Source organism: Larimichthys crocea, chromosome VIII (genome assembly GCF_000972845.2).
Source record: "Larimichthys crocea isolate SSNF chromosome VIII, L_crocea_2.0, whole genome shotgun sequence".
Taxonomy (NCBI): domain Eukaryota; kingdom Metazoa; phylum Chordata; class Actinopteri; family Sciaenidae; genus Larimichthys; species Larimichthys crocea.
In genome coordinates this window covers 32,645,854-32,673,254 of record NC_040018.1, presented here as the reverse complement: position 1 = coordinate 32,673,254, position 27,401 = coordinate 32,645,854, and the positions used below count along the sequence as shown (strand labels likewise).

At 45.8% G+C, this 27,401-nt stretch overlaps 4 protein-coding genes across 10 annotated transcripts in view; 1 reads left to right on the top strand and 3 right to left on the bottom strand.

The window, feature by feature from the left end:
- Positions 1 to 6,673, top strand: part of LOC104939493 (chymotrypsin A) — an 11,799-nt gene extending 5,126 nt beyond the window's left edge. The window contains exons 4-7 of the mRNA XM_027281245.1: positions 5,790 to 5,868; positions 5,948 to 6,128; positions 6,236 to 6,369; positions 6,448 to 6,673. Coding sequence (XP_027137046.1) covers positions 5,790 to 5,868; positions 5,948 to 6,128; positions 6,236 to 6,369; positions 6,448 to 6,609 — 556 coding nt within the window. The 3' untranslated portion in view covers positions 6,610 to 6,673. The remainder of the gene's footprint in view (positions 1 to 5,789; positions 5,869 to 5,947; positions 6,129 to 6,235; positions 6,370 to 6,447) is intronic.
- A 545-nt stretch (positions 6,674 to 7,218) lies between these two features.
- Positions 7,219 to 11,428, bottom strand: agrp (agouti related neuropeptide). 2 transcript variants are annotated; one of them, XM_027281262.1, is made up of 6 exons: positions 10,914 to 11,428; positions 10,403 to 10,793; positions 9,017 to 9,145; positions 8,511 to 8,650; positions 7,587 to 7,684; positions 7,219 to 7,513 (listed from the first exon to the last, which is right to left on the bottom strand). In XM_027281262.1, the coding sequence occupies exons 4-6, from the start codon at positions 8,647 to 8,649 to the stop codon at positions 7,322 to 7,324; spliced, it is 429 nt and encodes a 142-aa protein (XP_027137063.1). In that variant the 5' UTR covers position 8,650; positions 9,017 to 9,145; positions 10,403 to 10,793; positions 10,914 to 11,428; the 3' UTR covers positions 7,219 to 7,321. The 2 variants fall into 2 exon arrangements, with proteins under 2 accessions (XP_027137063.1, XP_027137062.1); XM_027281261.1 differs by having other exon boundaries at positions 10,403 to 11,428.
- Positions 11,429 to 12,602: 1,174 nt separating this feature from the next.
- Positions 12,603 to 19,341, bottom strand: tppp3 (tubulin polymerization-promoting protein family member 3). Of its 4 annotated transcripts, XM_027281251.1 has the most exons (5): positions 19,112 to 19,341; positions 15,926 to 16,201; positions 14,650 to 14,850; positions 14,076 to 14,229; positions 12,603 to 13,179 (listed from the first exon to the last, which is right to left on the bottom strand). In XM_027281251.1, the coding sequence occupies exons 3-5, from the start codon at positions 14,835 to 14,837 to the stop codon at positions 12,988 to 12,990; spliced, it is 534 nt and encodes a 177-aa protein (XP_027137052.1). In that variant the 5' UTR covers positions 14,838 to 14,850; positions 15,926 to 16,201; positions 19,112 to 19,341; the 3' UTR covers positions 12,603 to 12,987. The 4 variants fall into 4 exon arrangements, with proteins under 4 accessions (XP_027137052.1, XP_027137051.1, XP_027137054.1 ...); XM_027281250.1 differs by lacking the exon at positions 15,926 to 16,201 and having other exon boundaries at positions 19,112 to 19,338; XM_027281253.1 differs by lacking the exons at positions 12,603 to 13,179; positions 15,926 to 16,201 and adding an exon at positions 13,495 to 13,745.
- Positions 19,342 to 22,312: 2,971 nt separating this feature from the next.
- Positions 22,313 to 27,401, bottom strand: part of zdhhc1 (zDHHC palmitoyltransferase 1) — a 19,460-nt gene continuing 14,371 nt past the window's right edge. For all 3 annotated transcript variants that reach the window (XM_027281230.1, XM_019263266.2, XM_019263268.2), the window contains 4 exons: positions 26,075 to 26,163; positions 25,030 to 25,150; positions 23,355 to 23,430; positions 22,313 to 23,273 (listed from right to left, as the gene is read on the bottom strand). In XM_027281230.1, coding sequence (XP_027137031.1) covers positions 22,771 to 23,273; positions 23,355 to 23,430; positions 25,030 to 25,150; positions 26,075 to 26,163 — 789 coding nt within the window. In that variant the 3' untranslated portion in view covers positions 22,313 to 22,770. The remainder of the gene's footprint in view (positions 23,274 to 23,354; positions 23,431 to 25,029; positions 25,151 to 26,074; positions 26,164 to 27,401) is intronic.

The following is a 27,401-nucleotide window of genomic DNA, read 5'->3' as shown; positions in this document are numbered from 1 at the left end:
GGGGGGAAAGAAGAAAAGAAAGGAAGAAGGAAGAGGAAGAAGGGGGAGAGGAGGAGGAGAAGGAGGGGAAGGAAAGAGGAGAGGGAGGAGGAGGGGGAAAAAGGAAAGAGAGGAAGAAGAGAGAAAAAGGGAAGGAAAAGAGAGAGGGAGGAAAGGGGGAAGGAAAAAAGGAAAGAGGAAGGAAAGGGAAAAGGAAAAAAAAAAGAAAGGAGAGAGAGAAAGAAGGGGAGGAGAGAAAGAGAAAGAAAAAGAGAGAAAGGAGAGGAGGAGAAGGGAAGAGAGAGGAGGAGAGGGAAGAAAGAGGAAAAAGAAGAAGAAGGGAAAAAGAAAAGGAAAAGAAGGGAGAAAGGGGGGGGGGAGGGGGAGGGAAGAGAGAGGAGGAAGAAAAAAGAAAGAGAGAAGGGAAAGGGAAAGGAGGAAGGAAGAAAGAAGGGAAGAGAGAGAAGAGAAAAAGGAAAGGAAGAGGAAGGGAAGGAGAGAGGAGAAGGAAGGGGAGAGAAAGGAGAAAAAGAAAGGAGAGAGAAGAAAGGGGAGGAGGGAAGGAGGAAAGGAAGAAAAAGAAAAAGGGGGAAAAAAAGGAAAAAGGAAGAAAGAAAGGAGGGAAAAAGGGAAAGAAAAAAGGAAGGGAAAAAGAAGGAGGGGAGGGGAAGGGGGAGGAAGAGGGAGAGGAGAAAAAAAAGAAAAGGGAGGAAGGAGGGAAGGGGGGGGGGGAAAGAAGAAAGGAAGGAAGAAAGGGAAAGGGGGAGGAAAAGGGAAAAGGAAAGAAGAAGGAGAAAGGGGGGGGAAGAAAAAGGGGGGAGAAGGAAGGGAGAAAAAGAAAAAAGGGGAGAGGGAGAAGAAAAGAGAAGGGGGGAGGAAAAAGAGAAAAGAGGGGGAGGAAGGAAAGAAAGAAAAGAAAAAGAAAAGGGGAGAAAAAGAAAGAGAAAGGGGAAGAGGAGAGAAGGAAAGAGGAAGGGAAGAGGGAGGGGGGGGGGAGAAAGGGGGGGGGAAAGGGGGGGAAGGGGGAAGGGAGAGAAAAGGAAGGAAGGGGAGGAAGAGGAAAAGGAGAGGAGAGGAAGGAAGGAAGAGAAAGAGGAAGAGGAAAAAAAAAAAGAAAGGGAGGGGGAAAAGAGAAAGAGGAGAAAAGGGAAAAAAGAAGGAAAGGAGGAAAAGAAAGAGAGAAGGAAGAGGAGAGGGAAAAAGAAGAAAAAAAAAAGAAAAAAGAAAAGGAGGAGGAAAAGAAAAAAGGGCAAAAAGGGGAGGGAAGGGAGGGGGGGAAGGGGAGGAGAGAGGGGGGGGGGGAGAAAGAAGGAGGAGAGAAGGGGGGGGAAGGAGGGGGGAAGGGAGGAAAGAGGGAAGGGAGGGGAAAAAGGAGAAGGAGAAAGAGGGAAGGGAGGGGGAAAAGGAGAAGGAAGGAAAGGAGGGGAGGGAGGGGGAAAGGAGAAAAGGAGGAGGGAAAGGGGAGGGGGAAAAAGGAGAAGGAGGAAAGAAGGGGAAGGGGAGGGGGAAAAAGGAGAGGAAGACGAGGGAAGGGGGGAAAGGGGAGGAAGGAAAGAGGGAAGGGGAAGGGGGGAAAAAGGAGAGGGAGAAAGGAGGGGAGGGGGGGGGAAAAAAGGGAGAGGGGAAGGAAAGGAGGGGAAGGGGGGGGGGAGGGGGGAAAAGAAGGAAGGAAAGGAGGGGAAGGGGGAGGGGGGGAAAGGAAGGGAAGGAAAGGAGGGGAGGTGGGGGAAAAAGAGAAGGAAGGAAAGAGGGGAAGGGGGAGGGGGAAAGAAGAAGAAAGAGGGAAGGGGAGGGGGGAAAGAGAGGGGAGAGGAGGGGAAGGGGGAGGGGGAAAAAGGAGGAAGGAAGGAAAGGAGGGGAAAGGGAGGGGAAAAAGGAAGGAGGAAGAAAGGAGGGAGGGGGAGGGGGGAAAAAGGAGAGGGAAGGAAAGAGGGGAAGGGGAGGGGGAAAAAGGAGAAGAAGAAAGGAGGGAAGGGAGGGAAAAGAGAAGGAAGGGAAGAGGGGAAGGGGAGGGGGAAAAGAAGGGAAGGAAGGAGGGGAAGGGGAGGGGGGAAAAAGGAGAAGAAGACGGAATGGGAAGGGGAGGGGGAAAAAGGAGAGGGAAGAAGGAGGGGAAGGGGAGGGGGAAAAAGGAGAAGGAGGAAGGAGGGGGAGGGGAGGGGGGAAAAAAGGAGAAGGAGGAAAGGAGGGAAGGGGAGGGGGAAAAAGAGAAGAAGGAAAGGAAAGGGAGGGGAGGGGGGGAAAAAGGAGGAGGAAGGAAAGAGGGAATGGGGGGGGAAAAAGAGAGAGGAAAAGGAGGGAAGGGGGGGGGAAAAAAGAGAAGAAGAAAGGATGGGACGGGGGGGGGGAAAAAGGAGAAGAAGAAAGGAGGAAGGGAGGGGGGAAAAAGGGAAGAAAGGAAAGGAGGGGAAGGGGAAAGGGGGGAAAGAAGAAGGAAAGGAAAAGGGGGGGCAGAGGGGGACGGGGGGGTAGGAGGAGAAAGGAAAAGAAAAGTACAGGAGGACAGGAGGAGGTGGGCAGAGAGAAGCGAAGCGACCCAGGCGCGGAGCTTAGCGGTGAACGCGGGCAGACACGCCGGGCTGGGGGGAGTCAGGGGCAAGCCCCAGGACAAAAGACAGACAGGGCCAGGAGCAGGACGGCGGAAAGAACAAGAGGAAAGCCAGAGTCCCGCCCGGAAACACAAAGAGACGAGAAAGATGAGAACAGGAGCTCCGGAGCAACGCGGACCGGGACGGCAGGCTACCCACCAGGCAGGGAGGCTCAGAGGCGCCGGAAAAGATCATCAGGTGGGGGGGAGCTTGTTGCCCAGTATTACGGCACTGACGGTGGTCAGCAGGGGGAGGGCGGCCTGCGGGCAGCCGGGCGGGGGGGTCAGAGCGGCAACAACACAGCACAGTCCTGACTGTTGACACATGCTCACCAGGTTGTCCCTGGGGGTCTCGCCTCTGAGTTGGCCACACAGATGCAGGTGGTTTTCTCGTGCCTCTGATTGGCTCACCAAGAGCAGGTGTTCTCGCATCTGATTGGCCACACAGATGCAGGTGGTTTCGCGACTCGGATTGGCCACACAGAGCAGGGTTTCTCACCGTTGTAAGCGGGTCCAGGCCCAGCCGCTGGTCACAACAACGTCATTACTCCAGGGAAGTTGTCCCCGGTCTCGGCCACACACACGGGGGAGACCGCATGTTCATCTGGCAGGGCTGGCCAGCTTTATGTGACTAGGATTCTTGTGTGGATGGTGTAGCCGTTTGTACGCGGGGGTGCTTGACACACCTGACAGGAAAAAGGACATCGGTTAGGACGCCGACGAACAGACAGGAAGAGAACAGCTCGATGAGCCGAGCAGCTTTGATTGGCACCCACCGTGCCGATCCTCATGACCTGAGTCCTCAGCGTTGGAGGAGCGGTCGTGTTTCTCCGAGGATCACGCGGTGGGAAGTCCCCTGCAGGAAAACACGGGCTCAAAGCTCTTTTATATTTATAGATATTGAAATATTATATATTCAATAATAATATATAAGAAAATTTACTATCTTATATATAGATATATATAAATTAGTATTATATATATACTATATATATATATAAGATATCCCATTGCTTATTATCTCTTCTATTCATGAAGTTATTTCAGGATTAATAGTAACCCGCCGTCGTGATCATTCTATACTATCATATCATATAATAAATTATCCAGTATATATACGGAAAAAGCTACTCATTCACTATATCCTTGATTTACATTTTATTCAAAGAAACAGTGTTACAGATGAGTTCACTGGTTCATCTGCAAGGCTAACAGAGATGATGCTGTTTGGGTCACAAAGAATAACTTCTGCAGGTGAATGAGAGAATGAAGATGATGCTGATGATGATTATGAGGAAGGTGATAAAATTGGATGAAGGTCATGAGGTGATTAAGTGAATGATGATGAAGGTGTACTGAAGGTGATGCGAAGGTGATGATTAATGAAGGTTGATGAGGTTGATGAAGTGATGATGAGGAAGGTTGAAGGAAGGTGATGAAGGTGATAGAGGATGAAAGGTGCATGACGGTGGATGAAGGTGAATGATAGTTGCCATGCGAGGTGAATTGACGGGCATGAAGGTGAATGAACGTGATGAAGGTGATGAAGGTGAATGATGATGAAGGTGCTAGAAGGGCTGCAGGTGCTGAATGCTGAGGGGCATGAAGGTGCTGACCCCCCACCCCCCACAGGTATTGGGGGGGGGTGGGGGGCGGGGCTCCTGCTGCTGCAGTGCCTGCAGGTAGCTGCAGGTGCGGCTGCTGAAGGGTGGACTGACAGGGGCTTCCGGTGCTGCCGGTGCTGTCGTGCCTGACAGGGTGATCAACGTGTATAAAGGTGCAATAGCCGGTGGATGCCCGTGCTGCTGCTGACGGTTGATCCTGCCGTCTGACCGGATGCTTGCTGCTGCGGGTGCGGCCGGTGATGAAGGTGCTGCTGCTGCCGGTGCTGCCGGTGCTGCATTGACTGGACTGCTGCAGGTGCTGGCCGGTGCTGCCGGTGCCTGCTGCTGCCCGGGGTGCCTGCCGGTGCTGCCGGCTGCACTGCGCTGGCCCGGCGTGCCTGCCGGCTGATGCCGGTGCTTTCCGGTGCCGCCGTGCTGCCGGTATGACGACCGGTGACTGCCGGTGCTGCCTTGTGCGCCGTAGCGGGTAGCGTTCTCTTACGATGTCGTGTCCGGTGCCGTGCTCTTGCCGGTGCTTGCCGGTGCTGCCGGTCTCGGCCGATGCAGTGCCTGCTGCCGGTAGCTTCCAGGGGGCTAGGAAGGTGCCACTGCTGCTGCCGGCGTGACGGTGCTGACGAGTCCTGCTGCCAGGTGGCATGCCGTTAGCCTGCCGGTGCTGCCGGGTGCTGCGGTGCTGCCGGTTAGCGTGAAACTGCGGCGCGGGATGCCTGCGGTGCCTGCTCCGGTGATGTAAACCGCACATTGCCGCTGAGCCGTGCGCGGCGTTGCCCCCCCGTCTCGTTGATGAGAGCCGCGCAGAAGAATTGGAAGCCGGTGTACTCCTGAAACAAAAAGCAGAAGAAGAGTGTAGCTGTGTGTGTGTAGGTGTGTGTGGTGTAGTGGTTGTGTGTGGGTGTGTGTTACTGGTTGCTTTACCTCAGGGAGCCCTGCCAGGGGGCGCATGACAGTGAGGCCATGCGCTCCCACGTTAACGAACGAGAGTACCCGTGGATGACGGGAGGGATGGCGGAGAGCCGCAACCTGGTGAATCAGTGCATGAGATCATGAACGTTAGTAACACTGAATGTAGCGACCTGTGTCCTGTGTGTCAGCGTTTTTTCTCACCGTAGGCGGCGCCGGCGAGGGAGGCAAGGATTAGAGGACCACAGGAAGAGGGCCATGGCTCGATCATGATCGGGTCAAGCCTGCGAGCTCTTTGTAGTACAGGCAGGGACGACGTGATTGAGAACGAGAGAAGACAGGACAGCCTTATCAGAGCCGCTGAGAGTTTGGAACATGGGGTGGAAGCGGAACGCGAGAATGTTCCACCTGAGCGGCGACAGAACAGGTAAGGAACTCGACACCAACGTCAACCTAAAATAAAACATGTTAGAACTGCCATAGAATTCCAAGGGGGAGGAGGGGAGTAAAATGTAGCTCATGGTCATTTAAGAATTTCAGAACTTTCAAGTTTTCTCATCACACTCACAGCAGAGAATGAAGTACAGAGACATACGCAACCCAGAAACGCATATAATTTATTATATATATATTATAGATATATAATATTTAATATATATAAATATATAAAGAGCTTTGAGCCTCGTGTTTTCCTGCAGGACTTCCCACCGCGTGATCCTCGGAGAACACGACCGCTCCTCCAACGCTGAGGACATCCAGGTCATGAGGATCGGCAAGGTGGGTGACAATCAGCTGCTCGGCTCATCGCTGTCTCTTCCTGTCTGTTCGTCGGCCTAACGATGTCATTTCCTGTCAGGTGTTCAAGCACCCCCGCTACAACGGCTACACCATCAACAACGACATCCTGCTCATCAAGCTGGCCAGCCCTGCCCAGATGAACATGCGTGTCTCCCCCGTGTGTGTGGCCGAGACCGGAGACAACTTCCCTGGAGGCATGAAGTGTGTGACCAGCGGCTGGGGCCTGACCCGCTACAACGGTGAGAACACCTGCATCTGTGTGGCCAATCAGAGGCGAGAACACCTCAGGGAAACACCTGGTGCAGCATGTAGTCAACAGCTCAGACTGTGATGTGTTTGTTTGCAGCTCCTGACACCCCCGCCCGGCTGCAGCAGGCCGCCCTCCCCCTGCTGACCAACGATCAGTGCCGTAGATACTGGGGCAACAAGATCACCAACCTGATGATCTGTGCCGGCGCCTCTGGAGCCTCCTCCTGCATGGTGGGTAGCCCTGCCGTCAAGGTAACGCGTTGATCCCGAGCTCCTGTTCTCATCTCTCTCGTCTCTTTGTTGTTTCAGGGCGACTCTGGCGGTCCTCTGGTCTGTCAGAAGGCCGGAGCCTGGACCCTGGTCGGTATTGTGTCCTGGGGCAGTGGAACCTGCACTCCCACAAGCCCCGGCGTGTATGCCCGCGTCACCGAGCTCCGCGCCTGGGTAGATCAGATTCTCGCTGCCAACTAATCATGTCAGACGGGACTTTTAGTTTCATGTTGATCATCAATAAAACACAGAAACTCTGAAACAAACGTGTCACTGTCCTTTATGATGTAACAACATGTAACAGTACAATACTGTACTTCATTATAATGTTTAAAAAATAACAGTACAATACTGTACTTCATTATAATGTTTAAAAATAACAGTACAATACTGTACTTCATTATAATGTTTAAAAATAACAGTACAATACTGTACTTCATTATAATGTTTAAAAATAACAGTACAATACTGTACTTCAATATAATGTTTAAAAAATAACAGTACAATACTGTACTTCATTATGTTAAAAAATAACAGTACAATACTGTACTTCAAGATAATGTTTAAAAATAACAGTACAATACTGTACTTCAATATAATGTGTAAAAATTAACAGTACAATACTGTACTTCAATACAATGTTTAAAAATAACAGTACAATACTGTACTTCAATATAATGTTTACAATACTGTACTTCATTATAATGTTTAAAAATAACAGTACAATACTGTACTTCATTATAATGTTTAAAAATAACAGTACAATACTGTACTGCAATACACTGACTCGAAACACGTTCTCCTCAGCAGTCATTTTATTACACAAAAAGCAGATTTCATCCAACATGAACAACAGCATCATGCATCAACATGTTTCTTGACAGGGTCGTTAGGTGCATCATCAGGTGCGTGGTTAGGTGCGTCTGGGCAGGCAGGTGTGGCCGACTCGGCGGCAGTAGCAGATGGCGTTGAAGAAGCGGCAGTAGCAGGTGTCACAGGGGTCGCAGCAGGGCAGCGGGTAACCCAGACAGGACTGCTGGTGGGGTATGCAGCGGCGAGGCGAGCGCATGGCCCGACCCTGCAGCTGCAGCGCTGCTGACGAGTCCTAGAAACAGTAAGGAAGTGGATCAGAACAGGAAACAGGAAAAACATTGACACCATCTTTGAGCCACACCCACCTCATCATAGGACCCTGCATCCATCAGGAAGTGATCCTCCACCGAGTCAACAGGTATGAGGGCGGGGTCATGCACAGGGTCGGGGGCGTGGCTTCTCTCTGCATGACAGAAAACAGACGTGTTATCTGTGGTCATCACACCAGCTGAGATTTGCATTAGACCAGATCACATGACTTTTATGTGCTTTATCAAGACTGACTCAAACCTGTTTAATGAACACAAAGTTGATCAGAGACCGGCACAGGTGACCCGGTTTAAGCCAGTTAAAGTTTCTCTAAGATCAGTGAGGACGGACCCAAACAAAGGCACATCAGTACATAAACAGGTGAGCGTTCTCAGGTAGAAGCTCACTTCCTGCATACAAATGAAATCCAGACAGGCAGGTTTTAAAGACACTGTTTCTTCATTTAAATGTTTAAATCTTGTCAGATTATTCACTTTGACGTTCTGTTTCACCACGGTTTATGTGGACCTGTAATGTTCCACATAATACTGAATATAATCCACCTGTATGCAGACGATACCGTTCTTTATAATTTAGAGCAAATGAAGGATGAATATCAGCAGACAAGGAAAGAGTTAATGAAATGTTTTAATCCTCAGAGAGCCGATACTGACAGGATCTGCTGAAATGACCTGAATCATTCATTGCATGTGATAGATGGATGGTTTGTCTGAACTGCAGCTACATCTTAAACATCAACATACAACAAAAATGTTATTCAGTACAGGTGCACTGTTCTTTTTAAAGTATTATTACTGTATTCTCAGCACTGTACTGCATTATACAGCATTCCTATATACAGTATACCTAATATTACTGTAGATAGTTTTACGGTATCTTTCTCTAATACAGTAACTTGTCTATATTAGCGGTAAGTTCCTGTTAACTTGACAGTAAATATTTTACAGTGTGTTACTGACCAATGTCAGACAGATACGACGTTTCAGCGCGGTGGCCGGCAGCCGGACCGTCATCGAGCTGAATGTTTCCATGAACCAACGAAGAAGAAAGACGCAGCAGACTGAAGGACCAATAATAGAGCAGCACCGAGCCAAACATCCTGAAGAGGAAGAGGAGGACATTTATTTTATTATGTTAAACATTAAAATAAATCAATAAAAAACAAACAAAGTAAACAAAAAAATGATTATTTAGTTCTTCCTTTGTTTCAGTTAAAGTTTAACTTTCATTTATTTAAACATCAAATTTAATTGAAAAAATTATCAGATGTTTTATTTTGAAAAATCAACAGGTTTATTCTGAAAGTTCAAATGTTTCTCCTGGGATTTAACATTTAATAACAAATACATAATTTAATAACAAGCAGTCATATTTATACTGCATGTCAAAATAAACACGCCTAATTTCAATGAATAACATTTCATACTTCATATTTCAGGATCATAGAGAAACAGAGGCGACTCACCTGTCGTCGTTGTCGCGGTAACTCTCACTTGTCTCTCGCCATCTGACGGGTTGGCGACTGATTTAAAGACCCTGAAGAGGACCGAGGTCACATGACCAGCTGGAGGAGGGGGGGCGTGGTCTGAGTGACCTTGTAAAAAAACAACATGAGATAAAAGCTTTCTGGAAAATAACAGCATCACCTCATTAGAATATTAATGAATCTTTATTTATACAAACGAGCCTCACAGAGAACACAACATGCAACACACAACACACAACACGCAACACACAACACGCAACACACAACACGCAACACACAACACACAACATACAACATGCAACACACAACACGCAACACACAACACACAACATACAACACATAACACACAACATACAACACACAACAATCAACACATAACACACAACATACAACACATAACACACAACATTCAACACATAACACACAACATGCAACACACAACACACAACACACAACATACAACACACAACACGCAACACACAACATACAACACATAACACACAACATTCAACACATAACACACAACATACAACACATAACACGCAACACACAACATTCAACACAGAACATTCAACACATAACACACAACATACAACACACAACACACAACACACAACACACAACACACAACATACACAACACACAACATACAACACACAACATTCAACACATAACACACAACATTCAACACACAACATTCAACACATAACACGCAACATACAACACATAACACAGAACATACAACATTAAACACACAACACACAACATACAACATTCAACACACAACACGCAACACGCAACACACAACACACAACATTCAACACACAACACACAACATTCAACACATAACACACAACATTCAACACACAACATTCAACACATAACACGCAACATTCAACACACGACATTCAACACATAACACACAACACACAACATTCAACACATAACACACAACATTCAACACATAACACACAACATTCAACACACAACATTCAACACAAAACACACAACACACAACACATAACACATAACATTCAACACATAACACACAACATACAACACACAACACATAACACGCAACAAACACCATTCAACACACAACACATAACACACAACATACAACACGCAACACACAACATACAACATTAAACACACAACACACAACATACAACACACAACATTCAACACACAACATGCAACACATAACACACAACATACAACACATAACACACACCACACAACACGCAACACACAACATTCAACACACAACATTCAACACATAACACACAACATTCAACACATAACACACAATGTTCAACACACAACATACAACATGCAATACAAAACACACAACAGACAACACACCAGCGACTTCGACCAGAACCAAACTGTGACAGCCTGACTTGGTCGGTGTTCCTGGTCTGCAGCTGTCAGTACCGATCCAAAGAGGTCCAAAGACCGGAGTCAGCGTCACTGATGGAGGTCTGGAAGGAAGGCTGGCCCATGTGGTCTGATCCAACAGACTGGTTCTGATAGAAAGCTGTCAGAACACAGTCCATCACAGACCAGTCAGGGTGTCCATGCTGAAAGACCCAACAATGAGCATCAGAACCGGACCACGGAGCCATGGAAGAAGGTGTTCTGGTCTGATAGGTCAGGTCTTCTCTCGGACAGGTGAGTCTCTTACTTGAAGAACACCAACCAACAGAACTAAGTGAAGATGCAGGTGTCCGGGTGGTGCAGGGCTGCTGGAGGGCTGGTGGTGGAGGCATTAATGAATGAATCTGAGCAGATGAGTATGGACAGCTGACGGAGTCAGAGGAAAGATCAGAGGTCAAAGAGTGAAGCTCAAAGAGTTGGTTGTAGCACACGTTACCTCTGTGGTGACGGAGCAATGTCTGGTGGAGTCTGGGTGGAGTAAGCAGGTGGTGGTGAAGCATTCAGACAGGTGAGGGGGAAGCTGAGGCCAAACCCAGAGACATATCAAACAGCCTCCACCAGACAGTGCCTTCATGTGGCGGAGAGGCAGATGTTCTGCCGGGTCACCTCGGGTCCAGACAGGTCTGATCAATGAGGACTTGAAGGATCTGCTGCTAACGTCTCAGACCCAGATACTGGATCGGGTTGGGTCAGGTCGGACCTCCTGAGACCTCTGACCAGTCCAGACAGTTTCTGTACATGAGGAGCTTCCTGTGTCCGTCCTCACTCCATGTTTGTTGTTTCTCTGTAACGAGCCTTTTCATTGTTGTTGTTAACATCTTCCTCGTTAGCAGTATCGAGCCTTCTGATTGGAGAACATTGGATCAGCTGCTTCCTTCATTAAACTCTCCGTCCGCCTCGTCTCTTCATCAGGAAACGTGGCGCCGATTCTCTGAACTGTGACACGCTGATGACATCATGCAGCAAATGAACCTCCGCCTGACCAATTACAGCCCATCAGCAGGAAGTGGTTTTTAATGCCACGGCAACAACAGGACACTTCCTGTTTCAAGTTGAGTGGTTACCATGGTAACACTGGGATGAACACTGGAGGTTCTGACTGAACAAACTGGACCAGGATCAAGGCCCAGTACAGACCTGACTCAGTACCTGATCCAGGACCTGATCCAATACCTAATTCAAGACCAGACCCAGGACCTGTTTCAAGACCTGATCCAAGACCTGATCTAAATCCTGATCCCAGACCTAATACAAGACCTGATCCAAGACCACTCTACACTTTCTTTGTATAACATTATTCTCTCACAGACAGAGCTAATCATGGAGCTAATGGAGTTTACCATGCAGTTCCTCTAACGTCCACCTGAGGCTGGCTCCAGAAGTGAGTCAGTCTCCATAAGTCCCCATGTCCAAATGTCCAACTTCACAGCAGAAATAAACATGTTTACAGCCTGGTACAAAAAACAGTTTTGGTCTCTGTAGCTAATTTCCCCGTTCATGACAACTGTACTGAGGGTGAATTTATATACAACTCACCTGTTCACATTATATTAAGGCTTAAAGTTATGCAGGGTTAAGAGCGGGGACGCTTTGATTGACAGGTGGGTGTGGTTAGAGTGGGCTAGCTCCATGGTTACCATGATGACATCGTTTAAATAAATAATGTTTCAGCGATCTTCAGGAGAAAGTTTAAACAAACCGTCAGAGATGATGAAGCTGTGCAGGACGTGAACATTTAGAGGAAACGTTTCCTCAAGAAGAAGCAGGGCACAAAAAGTTCCTAAAAACCAAACAAACAAACAAACAAACAAACAAACAAACAAACAAAGACAACAGAAAGTATTTTTAATGTTTATTGGTTCAGTAAAATATACTGTAGAGTCCAGTTTGTGTTTCAGGTACAAACAAACAAAGTTCACTGAGCTTCTCAGCTTCTGGACAGCAAGCTAACAAGCTAAGCTAACAAGCTAAGCTAGGCTAACAATATCAAGAGTGAGTTAGCTAAACCTGCTAACAGTTAGCTTCCTGAACAGGACCCTAACCCGAACCTCAGGGGGCGCCAGAGAGCTGAAGGGGGTCAGAGTGATGAACACATGATTATATGATGCAGTGTGATGTCACTTCCTGTTGATATGATCCAGTGTGACGTCACTTCCTGTTGATATGATGCAGTGTGACGTCACTTCTCAAGAAAAGAGACTAACTGCTAGTTCAGCTAACTGCTAATAGTTGCTAACTGACTACACAAGCATGTTAGCATGTTAGCACCTGTTAGCATGTTAGCACCTGTTAGATTAGCAACAACATTTCTGACTTTCTCCATTTTTAAAGTCAAATTTTAAACAGCTGATAAAAAAGACAACAGAACAGAACCAGAACCTTGTCTACGAGAAGCTCGTCTGAATGGATTCATTAAGGACACCACACATGCACACTTTCAGGGGTCAAAGTTCAGGTCCAGTCGAGGTTAAGTTCTGTAGTCCTGTAGACGAGTCGTCCTTCCGGCCTTCTCATTTCTCCGGCTTCGTCTTGTCATATGTCCCAGCGTTCCTGTACGCTCCCACATAGCCCGTGTTCTCCACCAGCTCCTCGCGGCCCTCGCGACCTTTGCCCTTCCCGCTCTCGTCGAAGCGCTCCTTGTGCGACCCGGTGTAACGGGAAGCGTCAGTCAGGCGGTCCACCGCCCCCGTCTTTGCCACTTTCTGATGGAGACACAGAGGACAGGAAATACGTGAGGACAGGTGAGACAGGTACACTTTAAAACACTGACCTCCGAAGGCAGAGAGCAGGAAGTACATCAACGGGTGATCATGTGACCTTTCACCTGTGACATCATGAAGTGACACGTGAAATGTGGCGTAGTATAAACACGACTTCTTGATGTCACGTTCTGTTGTAACATTTATAAAAATATGACGTCATCGTCTGCATAGAGTCGGACACGTTTCTGTGCTGTCAGTGTTTGAAGTGTACATGTCACGACCCGGCTCTGAAGCCAGGACAAACACAAAGGGAGACGCGGGTTGAAGTCGTTTATTGTAAGGAACTCAAAAACACAAACAACTTAGACAAAGGTAAACCAAAAAAACAATGGGGTGTGATGATCAGTGAGTCAGCGGTGAAGGTGTATGTTTGCATGAGTGAAAATGGGTGAGGGGCGAGGTGTTGCATGTGAGGAAAAGAAAGAAACCAAAAACCATGTGGCAGCCTGCAGAGGAGGACAGAGCCGGTCAGCTTTAGAGTCTCCCTCACTGGAGCCCAGGTGGGTCTGCTGCAATAGAAACACATTCAACCATCACAGTACACAGATGTGATTTATGTAAAAAGCAGAGAAGAAGCGAAGAAACAAGTGACTCGGATCAATCCATCAGAACCAGAACAGAGAATGTAACCGGGTCAGCAGCTTGTATGGACAAGATGTCAGAGAGAAGTACAAATTACAACAAATACTCACTTTTAGAGTCGTTACATCTGTTATCACAACTGTTTTTGTTTTTTGTGATGTTGTCGGCTTTGTTCTGATTCTAGTTCTGGTTCCATATGTAACCAAAACTTATTTTATGTTCTGTAAAGAACACGTGTGATGTATTTATCTCACTGTCACGCCGACGTTGCTCGGCTCTCGTCCTTCCACCAGTTTGAAGATGGACCTCAGTGCCTCGTCTTTACTTTGACCTTTGAACCTCTTTGGAGCCAACTCCTCCAGAGCTCTGCGAAACTCCTCATAAGTGATGACCCGAGACGTCTTCTGTCTGCACACAGAAACACAGACACAAAGCAGACGGGTCAGAACAAACTGGACTGGACCAAACAGAACCTCTGAACCAGCAGTGTCCGGTCTAACAGTGAACACAATGACAGAACCTCTGAACCGGCAGTGTCCAGTCTAACAGTGAACACATCAGCCGGGTTTGGATCCTGGCATCCCGGTTGAGTCAGTTCAGTTAGCTACACGGCTAACTACTGATCAGTGTTTCATCATGAAGTCACCTCGGTGCTGTCACGTTATTCCCTGTTGGACTCAGAGGCTCTGCTCCAACCTGGTCCGGTCCGGCTGCTGAGCCCGGTTCTGTTAGCATGCTAACAGCAGATTCAGTTAGCAGCAGCTAATTAGCAGTTAGCTACTTTAGCAAGTGGTTAGGCTAAAGCTACGTGTCCATCAGGGAACCCACTTGACTTTGGAGAAGACGATGTCGACGTCGGTGCTGGTGATGGTCTTCCCGTCGACGATCTTGCAGTCTTTGCACAGTTTGGCCCAGTTCTTCCCATTCAGCTCCTTCCCCGTCGCCTTTGTGTCTCCGTGAACGGCGAACTTCTTGAAGGACGTCAGGAGCTGCTCCATGTCGTCGCTCTCGGCCATGGCGGGAAAATATCTGAAACACAGAACCAGACGTTCATCATGTCGATCAGTTCAAAGAGTTCATGTCACTCGATGTGACGTCATGTTAAAGAGTTCGGACGCCTCTGAATGCAACACAACGGGTCAACATTAGAGTGCCACGCAGCTCTCTGATTGGTCGTCGGTTCCTCGTGGACCTGCTCAGTTTATTGGACTAGCTAAGTCAGCTGCATGGCTAACCTTTGCTGACATCACACAGTCCTGAACACACACACACACACACACACACACACACACACACACCGTCCTCATGTCGACCGGCTGGAATCTGACACACCAGTGTAAACACACACACACACTGCTGACATCACTAACTTAAGCCCCGCCCACCAAGGTTCAGCCTGCCTCTGATTGGCTCATCTGTGTGATGGTCACATGGAGAAAGAGTATAAATCTGTAGTAACCATGACGACCACTCAGTGTGTATGTGTGAGATCACACACGTGTGAGAAACCAGAGTGAGGTCATGTCTGAGACACACACTCACACACACACTCACACACACACTCACTCACACACTCACACACACACTCTCACACACACACACACGCACACACTCACTCACACACACACACTCTCACACACACACACTAACACACACACACACACTCACACACACACTGTGTATACGCAGAGTCACAAAATCACTCTGCGTGACATCACTCTGCGTGTCATCACTCTGCGTGACATCACTCTGCGTGACATCACTCTGGCACAGCAGGTGTGTTTAAGCGGCCGGACTGAGTCGGGGTCAGTGTTCAGATGTCACGGTGTGTTCAGGTACAGCACAGACTGCAGGACACTGAAGAGTCATGATGCTGAGAATCCTCCGTCTCTGTGAAGAGAAACACAACCTGCAGTTCCTCTAACGTCCACTTGAGGCTGGCTCCAGAAGTGAGTCAGTCTCCATAAGTCCCCATGTCCAAATGTCCAACTTCACAGCAGAAATAAACATGTTTACAGCCTGGTACAATAAACTGTTTTGGTCTCTGTAGCTAATTTCCCCGTTCATGACAACTGTACTGAGGGTGAATTTATATACAACTCACCTGTTCACATTATATTAAGGCTTAAAGTTATGCAGGGTTAAGAGCGTGGACGCTTTGACTGACAGGTGGGTGTGGTCACTCAGCCGCCTCAGCTCCACGTTTTGACCATATTTGGAATAGGAGGAGGAGGAGGACTACAAACATGGCGACGTCCAGCACCGCACTGAGCTTCACAGTGGGTTTGGTTTTCTGCTGTGATTGGCTCCTGGTTCTGACTCTGATGATGTCACCTGACCTCCTGTCGTCATCAACACCTCGACCACGAGAGGGCGCCACCTCACAGAACACGTGTTGATCATTAAACGTTATCTTTACATTGAATGAATGTTTGTGTGTCAACATTTCCTGTGAACTATCATGAACACGATCAGCTGATCAGTTTGAATAACTCGTGATCATCAGTGAAGAAATATTTAAAGTCTGTGAAAATAAGGCTCTCTAAGACTCATCAAAGATCATTAAGACTCATCAAAGATCATTAAGACTCATCAAAGATCACCAAGACTCATCAAAGATCATTAAGACTCATCAAAGATCATTAAGACTCATCAAAGATCATTAAGACTCATCAAAGATCATTAAGACTCATCAAAGATCATTAAGACTCATCAAAGATCATTAAGACTCATCAAAGATCATTAAGACTCATCAAAGATCATTAAGACTCATCAAAGATCATTAAGACTCATCAAAGATCATTAAGACTCATCAAAGATCATTAAGACTCATCAAAGATCATTAAGACTCATCAAAGATCATTAAGACTCATCAAAGATCATTAAGACTCATCAAAGATCATTAAGACTCATCAAAGATCATTAAGACTCATCAAAGATCATTAAGACTCATCAAAGATCATTAAGACTCATCAAAGATCATTAAGACTCATCAAAGATCATTAAGACTCATCAAAGATCATTAAGACTCATCAAAGATCATTAAGACTCATCAAAGATCATTAAGACTCATCAAAGATCACCAAGACTCATCAAAGATCATTAAGACTCATCAAAGATCATTAAGACTCATCAAAGATCACCAAGACTCATCAAAGATCATTAAGACTCATCAAAGATCATTAAGACTCATCAAAGATCATTAAGACTCATCAAAGATCATTAAGACTCATCAAAGATCATTAAGACTCATCAAAGATCATTAAGACTCATCAAAGATCATTAAGACTCATCAAAGATCATTAAGACTCATCAAAGATCATTAAGACTCATCAAAGATCATTAAGACTCATCAAAGATCATTAAGACTCATCAAAGATCATTAAGACTCATCAAAGATCATTAAGACTCATCAAAGATCATTAAGACTCATCAAAGATCATTAAGACTCATCAAAGATCATTAAGACTCATCAAAGATCATTAAGACTCATCAAAGATCATTAAGACTCATCAAAGATCATTAAGACTCATCAAAGATCATTAAGACTCATCAAAGATCATTAAGACTCATCAAAGATCATTAAGACTCATCAAAGATCATTAAGACTCATCAAAGATCATTAAGACTCATCAAAGATCATTAAGACTCATCAAAGATCATTAAGACTCATCAAAGATCATTAAGACTCATCAAAGATCATTAAGACTCATCAAAGATCATTAAGACTCATCAAAGATCATTAAGACTCATCAAAGATCATTAAGACTCATCAAAGATCATTAAGACTCATCAAAGATCATTAAGACTCATCAAAGATCATTAAGACTCATCAAAGATCATTAAGACTCATCAAAGATCATTAAGACTCATCAAAGATCATTAAGACTCATCAAAGATCATTAAGACTCATCAAAGATCATTAAGACTCATCAAAGATCATTAAGACTCATCAAAGATCATTAAGACTCATCAAAGATCATTAAGACTCATCAAAGATCACCAAGACTCATCAAAGATCATTAAGACTCATCAAAGATCATTGAGACTCATCAAAGATCATTAAGACTCATCAAAGATCACCAAGACTCATCAAAGATCATTAAGACTCATCAAAGATCATTGAGACTCATCAAAGATCATTAAGACTCATCAAAGATCATTAAGACTCATCAAAGATCATTGAGACTCATCAAAGATCACCAAGACTCATCAAAGATCATTAAGACTCATCAAAGATCACCAAGACTCATCAAAGATCATTAAGACTCATCAAAGATCACTAAGACTCATCAAAGATCATTAAGACTCATCAAAGATCACCAAGACTCATCAAAGATCATTAAGACTCATCAAAGATCATTAAGACTCATCAAAGATCATTAAGACTCATCAAAGATCATTAAGACTCATCAAAGATCATTAAGACTCATCAAAGATCATTAAGACTCATCAAAGATCATTAAGACTCATCAAAGATCATTAAGACTCATCAAAGATCATTAAGACTCATCAAAGATCATTGAGACTCATCAAAGATCATTAAGACTCATCAAAGATCATTAAGACTCATCAAAGATCATTAAGACTCATCAAAGATCATTAAGACTCATCAAAGATCATTAAGACTCATCAAAGATCATTAAGACTCATCAAAGATCATTGAGACTCATCAAAGATCATTAAGACTCATCAAAGATCATTAAGACTCATCAAAGATCATTAAGACTCATCAAAGATCATTGAGACTCATCAAAGATCATTAAGACTCATCAAAGATCATTAAGACTCATCAAAGATCATTAAGACTCATCAAAGATCATTGAGACTCATCAAAGATCATTAAGACTCATCAAAGATCATTAAGACTCATCAAAGATCATTAAGACTCATCAAAGATCATTGAGACTCATCAAAGATCATTAAGACTCATCAAAGATCATTAAGACTCATCAAAGATCATTAAGACTCATCAAAGATCATTGAGACTCATCAAAGATCATTAAGACTCATCAAAGATCATTGAGACTCATCAAAGATCATTAAGACTCATCAAAGATCATTTAGACTCATCAAAGATCATTAAGACTCATCAAAGATCATTAAGATGTTCTCCATGTTAACTCATAAAAACTTTAAATTATTTGAATCTGAAACTTTTTAGTTTCTGAGACGTTTTGATTCAAAAGAATCAACAGATTTCAAAAATAAAAGACACACAGAGAGAGAGAGAGACAGGCTGTCCTCACCCGTCTGTCTGTCTGTCTGTCTGTCTGTCCTGCAGTCTTACCTGTCTGTCCTCTGTCCTCCGTCTGTCTCTCTCTCCGTCCTCTCGTCGTCTCGTCTCTCTTCAGCTCTGCAGCTTGTTGTCGTCTGTTTACCCCGTCACCATGACGACGCCCCATCCCACACAGGGAGGGGCAATAAAAGAGAGAAGGAGGGGGGAGAAGGGTGCAGAGGACGGGAGGACCAGGACCAAGACTAGGACCAAGACCAGAACCAGAACAAGGACCAGGACCAAGACCAGAACCAGAACAAGGACCAGGACCAGGACCAGGACCAAGACTAGGACCAAGACCAGAACCAGAACAAGGACCAGGACAAGGACCAGGACCAGAACCAGAACAAGGACCAGGACCAGAACCAGGACCAGGACCAAGACCACGAGATTCAGAACAGCACACAGAATCAGAACCAGCACACACACACACTCAGCTGAGACCTGCTGATCCGGTCTGACTGGGTTCACATCAGGATGTGGTCTGGAGCCGTCGTCATGACAACAGAAACACAAACAAAGATGACATGTAACAGATGAAGAGACAGGAAGTGACAGGAAGTCCTCCACTGTGTTTGGTTGACAGACTGAAATCTGTTGATCCTATTTATAACGTTTACCGGACTCTACTGGACTGTACCGGACTATACTGGACTCTACTGGACTGTACCGGACTCTATTAGACTCTACTACACTGTACCGGACTGTACTGGACTCTACTGGACTACAGTAAAGTCCAAACACGTCACACTGTCACGCTGTGTGGACTGTCTGATCAGCGTTGTGGATCTTGGCTCCCTCATTTGGGTTCGGATCTGTCAGACTGAACTGGACCCGATCAAACAGGTCCTGCACTGACACCGGGTCCTGGTTCAGTAAGTGGGGCAGAGAGTTTTCAGATTCTGGACAGACCGGATGAGAAACATCGACACTCAGACAGGCAGAACCACCCTAAGACCACCAGCGCTGGGTCCAGGTCCAGGCCCTGCCCTTGAGCCAGAATCAGACAGAGGGTGAGACATGAGCAGAACTCTTTGGGTTCTGATGTTCTGTCTCTGAGGACATGACAGGAAGTGACCTCATGTCAGCAGGAACCAGCTGTCAGTGTGGGAGGACATGACATCATTCAGGGCGGAGCCTCTGGATGTGAAGTTGTGACTGTTTGGATGGAATCAGAGGAGTGAATTAAAATAGACGATGTTACAGATGTTTCACATGTTTCACATGTTACATGTTACAGATGTTTCACATGTTACAGATGTTACAGATGTTTCACATGTTACAGATGTTTCACGTTTCAGATGTTTCAGATGTTTCACGTTTCACATGTTTCACATGTTACAGATGTTTCACATGTTACAGATGTTTCACATGTTTCACATGTTTCAGATGTTTCACGTTTCAGATGTTTCACATGTTTCAGATGTTACAGATGTTTCAGATGTTTCACGTTTCAGATGTTACAGATGTTTCACATGTTTCAGATGTTACAGATGTTACAGATGTTTCACATGTTTCAGATGTTTCAGATGTTTCACATGTTTCAGATGTTTCACATGTTTCAGATGTTTCACGTTTTACAGATGTTTCACATGTTACAGATGTTTCACATGTTTCACATGTTTCAGATGTTACAGATGTTACACATGTTTCACATGTTACACATGTTTCACATGTTTCAGATGTTTCACATGTTTCAGATGTTTCACATGTTTCAGATGTTACAGATGTTTCACATGTTTCAGATGTTTCACATGTTTCAGATGTTTCACATGTTTCAGATGTTTCACATGTTTCACATGTTTCAGATGTTTCACATGTTTCAGATGTTTCACATGTTTCAGATGTTTCACATGTTTCAGATGTTTCACATGTTTCAGATGTTTCACATGTTTCAGATGTTTCACATGTTTCAGATGTTTCAGATGTTTCACATGTTTCAGATGTTTCACATGTTACAGATGTTTCACATGTTTCAGATGTTTCACATGTTTCACATGTTTCAGATGTTACAGATGTTACACATGTTTCACATGTTACACATGTTTCACATGTTTCAGATGTGTCACATGTTTTAGATGTGTCACGTTTCATATGTGTCACATGTTTCAGATGTTTCACATGTTTCAGATGTTACAGATGTTAACTCAGCTGAGTGCAAAAGTGAAGCTAGAAAACAAAACAACAACAACAATGAAACATAAAAAACAGGAAGTAAAACAATAAAACGACTGATGAAGGTTAAGGCTGCTGCAAACGTCTAAATTAAACAGTTTTGGTCTCTGTAGCTAATTTCCCCGTTCATGACAACTGTACTGAGGGTGAATTTATATACAACTCACCTGTTCACATTATATTAAGGCTTAAAGTTATGCAGGATTAAGAGCGTGGACGCTTTGACTGACAGGTGGGCGTGGTCACTCAGCCCGGCTCAGGTCAGCTGATGTCACTGCTCACCACCATGATGGATGTACTGCTTCTTCCATCTCCTGTCTAATCTGAAATCTCATCTTCATCATCATCTTCATCATCATCATCTTCATCATCATCATCACCATCATTATCATCATCACCATCATCGTCATCATCACCATCATCATCTTCATCATCATCGCCATCATCATCTTCATCATCACCATCATCATCTTCATCATCATCTTCATCATCATCATCATCATCACCTTCATCACCATCATCATCACCTTCATCACCATCATCATCATCACCATCATCATCTTCATCGTCATCACCATCATCATCATCATCAACATCTTCACCATCTTCACCATCATCATCTTCACCATCATCACCTTCATCATCACCATCATCATCTTCATCATCACCTTCATCACCATCATCATCATCTTCATCATCATCACCTTCATCACCATCATCATCACCATCTTCATCATCATCACCATCATCATCATCACCTTCATCATCATCACCATCTTCACCATCATCACCTTCATCATCATCACCTTCATCATCATCATCACCATCATCATCACCATCATCACCTTCATCACCATCATCACCATCATCATCATCTTCACCATCACCTTCATCATCATCACCTTCATCATCATCATCATCATCATCATCACCATCATCACCTTCATCATCATCACCTTCATCATCACCATCATCATCATCATCACCATCATCACCTTCATCATCATCATCTTCACCATCATCAACAGTAAGTCTGAGTTCGTCAGTTTTCATATTTTATTATAAAATGAATCAAACAAACTTTCTGTGTCGTGAAATATGAGCAACAGCTGGTTAGCTTAGCTTAGCTTAGCTTAGCATACGTACTGCTAACAGTTAACTGATGCTAGGCTGTGTATGCTAAGCTAAGCTAAGGTATGCTAAGCTAACCAGCTGTTGGCTGTAGCGCCACATGAAGCGTCACAGACGTGACGTGTGAAAGCAGAGCTGATGAGACGTGACATCAAGAGTTTGAGGACGTCATATTTTATAAAAATTAACTTGATTTAATTCTTTTCGTTACGTTAGGCTTGACAGAAAGTTAAGTCTCCACGGTAACGGACACTTCCTTCAGGTATAAAGATTGTGCACAGACAGGAAGTCACCTTTGGCTTTCAAAATAAAAAATTCACATCAATAAATAGTCACAGATACAAAAATCTTTCAAAATAAAACATTCACTGCTCCATCCACGAGGCCACGCCCGAGCCCAGCGATGCCCGGGATGCCGGTCTGGACCCGGGCCTGGAGCTGATCTGCCTCCGGCCCAGACTAAGGCCGTCCTCTCGGGGCTCGGCAGCATCTCCACTGGCCCGGCTGACAAACACGGTTGGCGGGTGGGTGGAGGCCATCTCAAACCTCAGCTCTGCCGCACTCTTATTTGCGCGGGCGGGCTTCCTCTTAGTCCTGGGCTGAGGTGACGGCAGCGGGAACGCCGACACGACTCGGCGTGAAGACGCTGAAGCGTCTCCGGCGCCTGCTGACGAGGACGAGCCCAGTTTGGCCAGAACCACGGGGATCTCCTCCAGAGACTCGGCCGAGTCCGAGTGGTACTCAGCCGGAGGGGCGGCGGCCTGGACTGGAACCAGTGCCGGAACCAGGGGGGGCAGAGACGCCCGCAGAGGGAATGCTGGGAAAGGAAGGCGCTGACCCAAAGACACCGTGGACACCGATGTGGACTCTGACGGGACAAGAGACAGGAAGGGGATCAGAAGACTTTCAAAATAAAATACAGTAATCTGAGGTCAGGTGTCAGGCGTACCTGGGGGCAGGGCCATACTTGGGCAGTGCTCTCTGGTGACCTCTGCAGGAACTTCACGGACCTTCTTCTTTTTTTTCTGAAAAATAAAAAACTTTGTTTACAAATCTCGACCTGATCCAGCAGAGACCAGGTGTGTGTTACCTGTGTGTGTGTCGATGTGTGTTACTTGTGTGTGTGTCGATGTGTGTTACCTGTGTGTGTGTCCGTGTGTGTTACCTGTGTGTGTGTCCGTGTGTGTTACCTGTGTCCGTGTGTGTTACCTGTGTGTGTGTCCGTGTGTGTTACCTGTGTGTGTGTCAGTGTGTGTTACCTGTGTATGTGTGTGTCGGTGTGTGTTACCTGTGTGTGTGTCGATGTGTGTTATCTGTGTGTGTGTCGGCGTGTGTTACCTGTGTGTGTGTCGGTGTGTGTTACCTGTGTGTGTGTCCGTGTGTGTTACCTGTGTGTGTGTCGGCGTGTGTGTGTCCGTGTGTGTTACCTGTGTGTGTGTCGACGTGTGTTACCTGTGTGTGTGTCGACGTGTGTGTTACCTGTGTGTGTGTCCGTGTGTGTTACCTGTGTGTGTGTGTGTCGGCGTGTGTTACCTGTGTGTGTGTCCGTGTGTGTTACCTGTGTGTGTGTCGACGTGTGTGTTACCTGTGTGTGTTACCGTGTGTGTTACCTGTGTGTGTGTCGGTGTGTGTTACCTGTGTGTGTGTGTGTCGGTGTGTGTTACCTGTGTGTGTGTCTGTTACCTGTGTGTGTATGTGTGTTGGTGTGTGTTACCTGTGTGTGTGTGTGTGTGTTACCTGTGTGTGTTACCTGTGTGTTGTGTGTGTTGGTGTGTGTTACCTGTGTGTGTGTGTGTTACCTGTGTGTGTTACCTGTGTGTTGTGTGTGTTGGTGTGTGTTACCTGTGTGTGTGTGTGTTACCTGTGTGTGTTACCTGTGTGTTGTGTGTGTTGGTGTGTGTTACCTGTGTGTGTGTGTGTTACCTGTGTGTGTTACCTGTGTGTTGTGTGTGTTGGTGTGTGTTACCTGTGTGTGTGTGTGTTACCTGTGTGTGTTACCTGTGTGTTGTGTGTGTTGGTGTGTGTTACCTGTGTGTGTGTGTGTTACCTGTGTGTGTTACCTGTGTGTTGTGTGTGTTGGTGTGTGTTACCTGTGTGTGTGTGTGTTACCTGTGTGTGTTACCTGTGTGTTGTGTGTGTTGGTGTGTGTTACCTGTGTGTGTGTGTGTTACCTGTGTGTGTTACCTGTGTGTTGTGTGTGTTGGTGTGTGTTACCTGTGTGTGTGTGTGTTACCTGTGTGTGTTACCTGTGTGTTGTGTGTGTTGGTGTGTGTTACCTGTGTGTGTGTGTGTTACCTGTGTGTGTTACCTGTGTGTTGTGTGTGTCGGTGTGTGTTACCTGTGTGTGTGTGTGTGTGTGTGTGTTACCTGTGTGTGTATGTGTTACCTGTGTGTGTATGTGTGTTGGTGTGTGTTACCTGTGTGTGTGTGTGTTACCTGTGTGTGTATGTGTTACCTGTGTGTGTATGTGTGTTGGTGTGTGTTACCTGTGTGTGTGTGTGTTACCTGTGTGTTGTGTGTGTTACCTGTGTGTGTGTGTGTGTGTGTGTCGGTGTGTGTTACCTGTGTGTGTGTGTGTGTCGGTGTGTGTTACCTGTGTGTGTGTGTGTGTCGGTGTGTGTTACCTGTGTGTGTATGTGTCTATGTGTGTGTGCTGTAGTTTTCAGCTCTGTGGTTTTGGTGGGCGGAGCGTCTTCCTCCATGACAGGACTGGACATGGTCCTCACTCTGCCATTGGACAGGAACCTGACACACACACACACACACACACACACACACACACACACACAGTTACGTCTAAAGAATTGCTGTGTTGTGGACAAAGTTATTGTCACCATGGTGACGACCTGAACGTGTTATGAAATCACTGTTTACTGAAACATGACAGGACCCGGCCATACTCAGCCAATCCGTCAGGACCAGACCTTCAGGACCAGACCTTCAGGACCGGACCTTCAGGACCAACCATCAGTGTTATGGAGAAATTGCTGAAGTCAAAGGTCAGTAGTGAAGTCAGGAGTTCAGAAAGTGTTCAGCAGCCTCTGATGTCTGATGCTGGATTATTTATTGACGCTTGATCAAGGAGAATTAGAGACACTGGTGGATCCTGGTGGATCGACTTTAAACCCCAAGATAACAGCACAAATACTACACGCCCAGAATGAGTCACAGAGAATGTCTTTACCCATGGAGGTGTTATTGTCAGCATACTCAGACTCATCCCGAGGGTCTTAGGACGAGAGTGTCACTCCCTGTACAGATTGTAAAGCCCTCCGAGGCAAATGTACTTTGTGACTTTACAAATAAAATCTGATTTGATTTGATTTGATTTGATTTGGAACGTCAACGGCAAACTATTTATTATGTCTAGGAAGGCAGCAATAGGTCTCTTCGACCCTGGCCACCACAGTGTTGAGATAGACTGGCAGCTAGTCAAAGTCAAACAATTAATACTGCCGAGGACCTCAAGGCCCACACGTGACCTCGTGTTACCTAAGGATAGAAAATTCCATAACAATCAGGACCAGAGCAGACCTACTGGACCGGACCTTCAGGATCAGACTGGACCAGACCTTTAGGACCCGGCTGGACCTTCAGGACCAGACCGTCAGGACCAGACTGGACCAACAGGACCAGACCTTAAGGACCAGGACAGGAGGGAAGTCTTACCCTGGCTCCCCCCGTACAGACACTGTGGTGGGCTCCTCCACGTCCAGCTGAGGGTTGGTGTATCCCAGAGTCCCTGAATAGTTCACGTCCTGAACGGGGCAGCAGAGGAAAGAGATTCACATAAACATCAGAGCCATGGAATATGGAATATAATAAAAGCACACACACAGACACACAAAACACACAAACATACAGACACACAAATAACACTGCTAGGACAGTACTAAATGTTCCTGTGCCACCAGAGAACATTCAGTCAGTCTGTTTTCAGGTCGGCCATGACCAGATTAGGGAGTCGAGCACGCACACACACACACACACACACACACCATACATACTCATGGGAAACACAGACACAGACAGTACTACGTTGCGTGACGCTCAGAACACTGAGTACTTGATTATAAGGAAGTACAGGATAGTGGGGTCCAGATCTGGTGATTTGACTATGTAACAGTGATTTAAGAACGCTTATAAAAGGTTGTGAAGAGGTAAGGTAAAGTTTTGTTCGGATCCGCAAGCAGCTGTATCTGTGTTGTTATTTCATCAAGTTTTGGGGAGCTCTCCACAACACCAGCAAAACATCAGAGACAACATAGAAGCCTTAAAAGAAGCCAGAGCAGCAGCACAGTCCTCTGTCCTCATTCTGTTTGACTTATCAGCCTTTGACAGTTAACCATCGCATCCTCCTCTCTACTCTCTATTCATCCCAGCTTGGGATGAATTATCCATCCATCCATCCATCCATCCATCCATCCATCCATCCAACATGGGCATCTCTGGCTTGGCTCTTTCCTGGTTTGATCTTACCTGACAGGTCGTTCAGTGTATCCTGGCTTGGACAGTTCACCTCACCACAGGGGTGCCCCAGGGCTCAGTGCTGGGGCCCCTTCTATTTGCTATCTACACCACCTCCTTGGGTCTGATTATCCGCTCACATGGCTTTTCCTATCACCGCTATGCAGATGACACTCAGCTGTATCATTTCCCCCGAGGACCCCTCGCTCTGTGCTCTGGAAAATCTCTCAGACATCGCCACATGGATGAAGGAACATCACCTCCAGCTGAACCTCTCGAAAACTGAACTGCTGCTCCTCCCAGGCAAACCTACTATACACCACGACATCAACATCAACTCCCTGTGTCTTGTCCCTGGTGTTAAACTTAGAGGTTATGATTCAGTGTTCTCGCCAGCGCTTTATATGGTTGCGGCCCGCTACGCTAAAATTTCAGACCGCAACGGCAATTTCCCCCCGTTACGTTATTTTTAATATAGCGTAACGGCTGTTTTCAGTTTTTGTCACCATCGTCAAAAGTTTTTTTTTTT

Coding starts and splice junctions, on each gene's coding strand:
- tppp3 (XM_027281251.1), bottom strand. CDS start 14,837: ATGGCCGAGAGCGACGACATGGAGCAGCTCCTGACGTCCTTCAAGAAG. Junction 14,230..14,649: donor ATCGTCTTCTCCAAAGTCAA/GTGGGTTCCCTG, acceptor TTCTGTGTGCAG/ACAGAAGACGTCTCGGGTCA. Junction 13,180..14,075: donor CGAGCAACGTCGGCGTGACA/GTGAGATAAATA, acceptor TGTCTCCATCAG/AAAGTGGCAAAGACGGGGGC.
- agrp (XM_027281261.1), bottom strand. CDS start 8,649: ATGTTTGGCTCGGTGCTGCTCTATTATTGGTCCTTCAGTCTGCTGCGT. Junction 7,685..8,510: donor GTCGTATCTGTCTGACATTG/GTCAGTAACACA, acceptor TCTGTCATGCAG/AGAGAAGCCACGCCCCCGAC. Junction 7,514..7,586: donor ATGCAGGGTCCTATGATGAG/GTGGGTGTGGCT, acceptor TACTGTTTCTAG/GACTCGTCAGCAGCGCTGCA.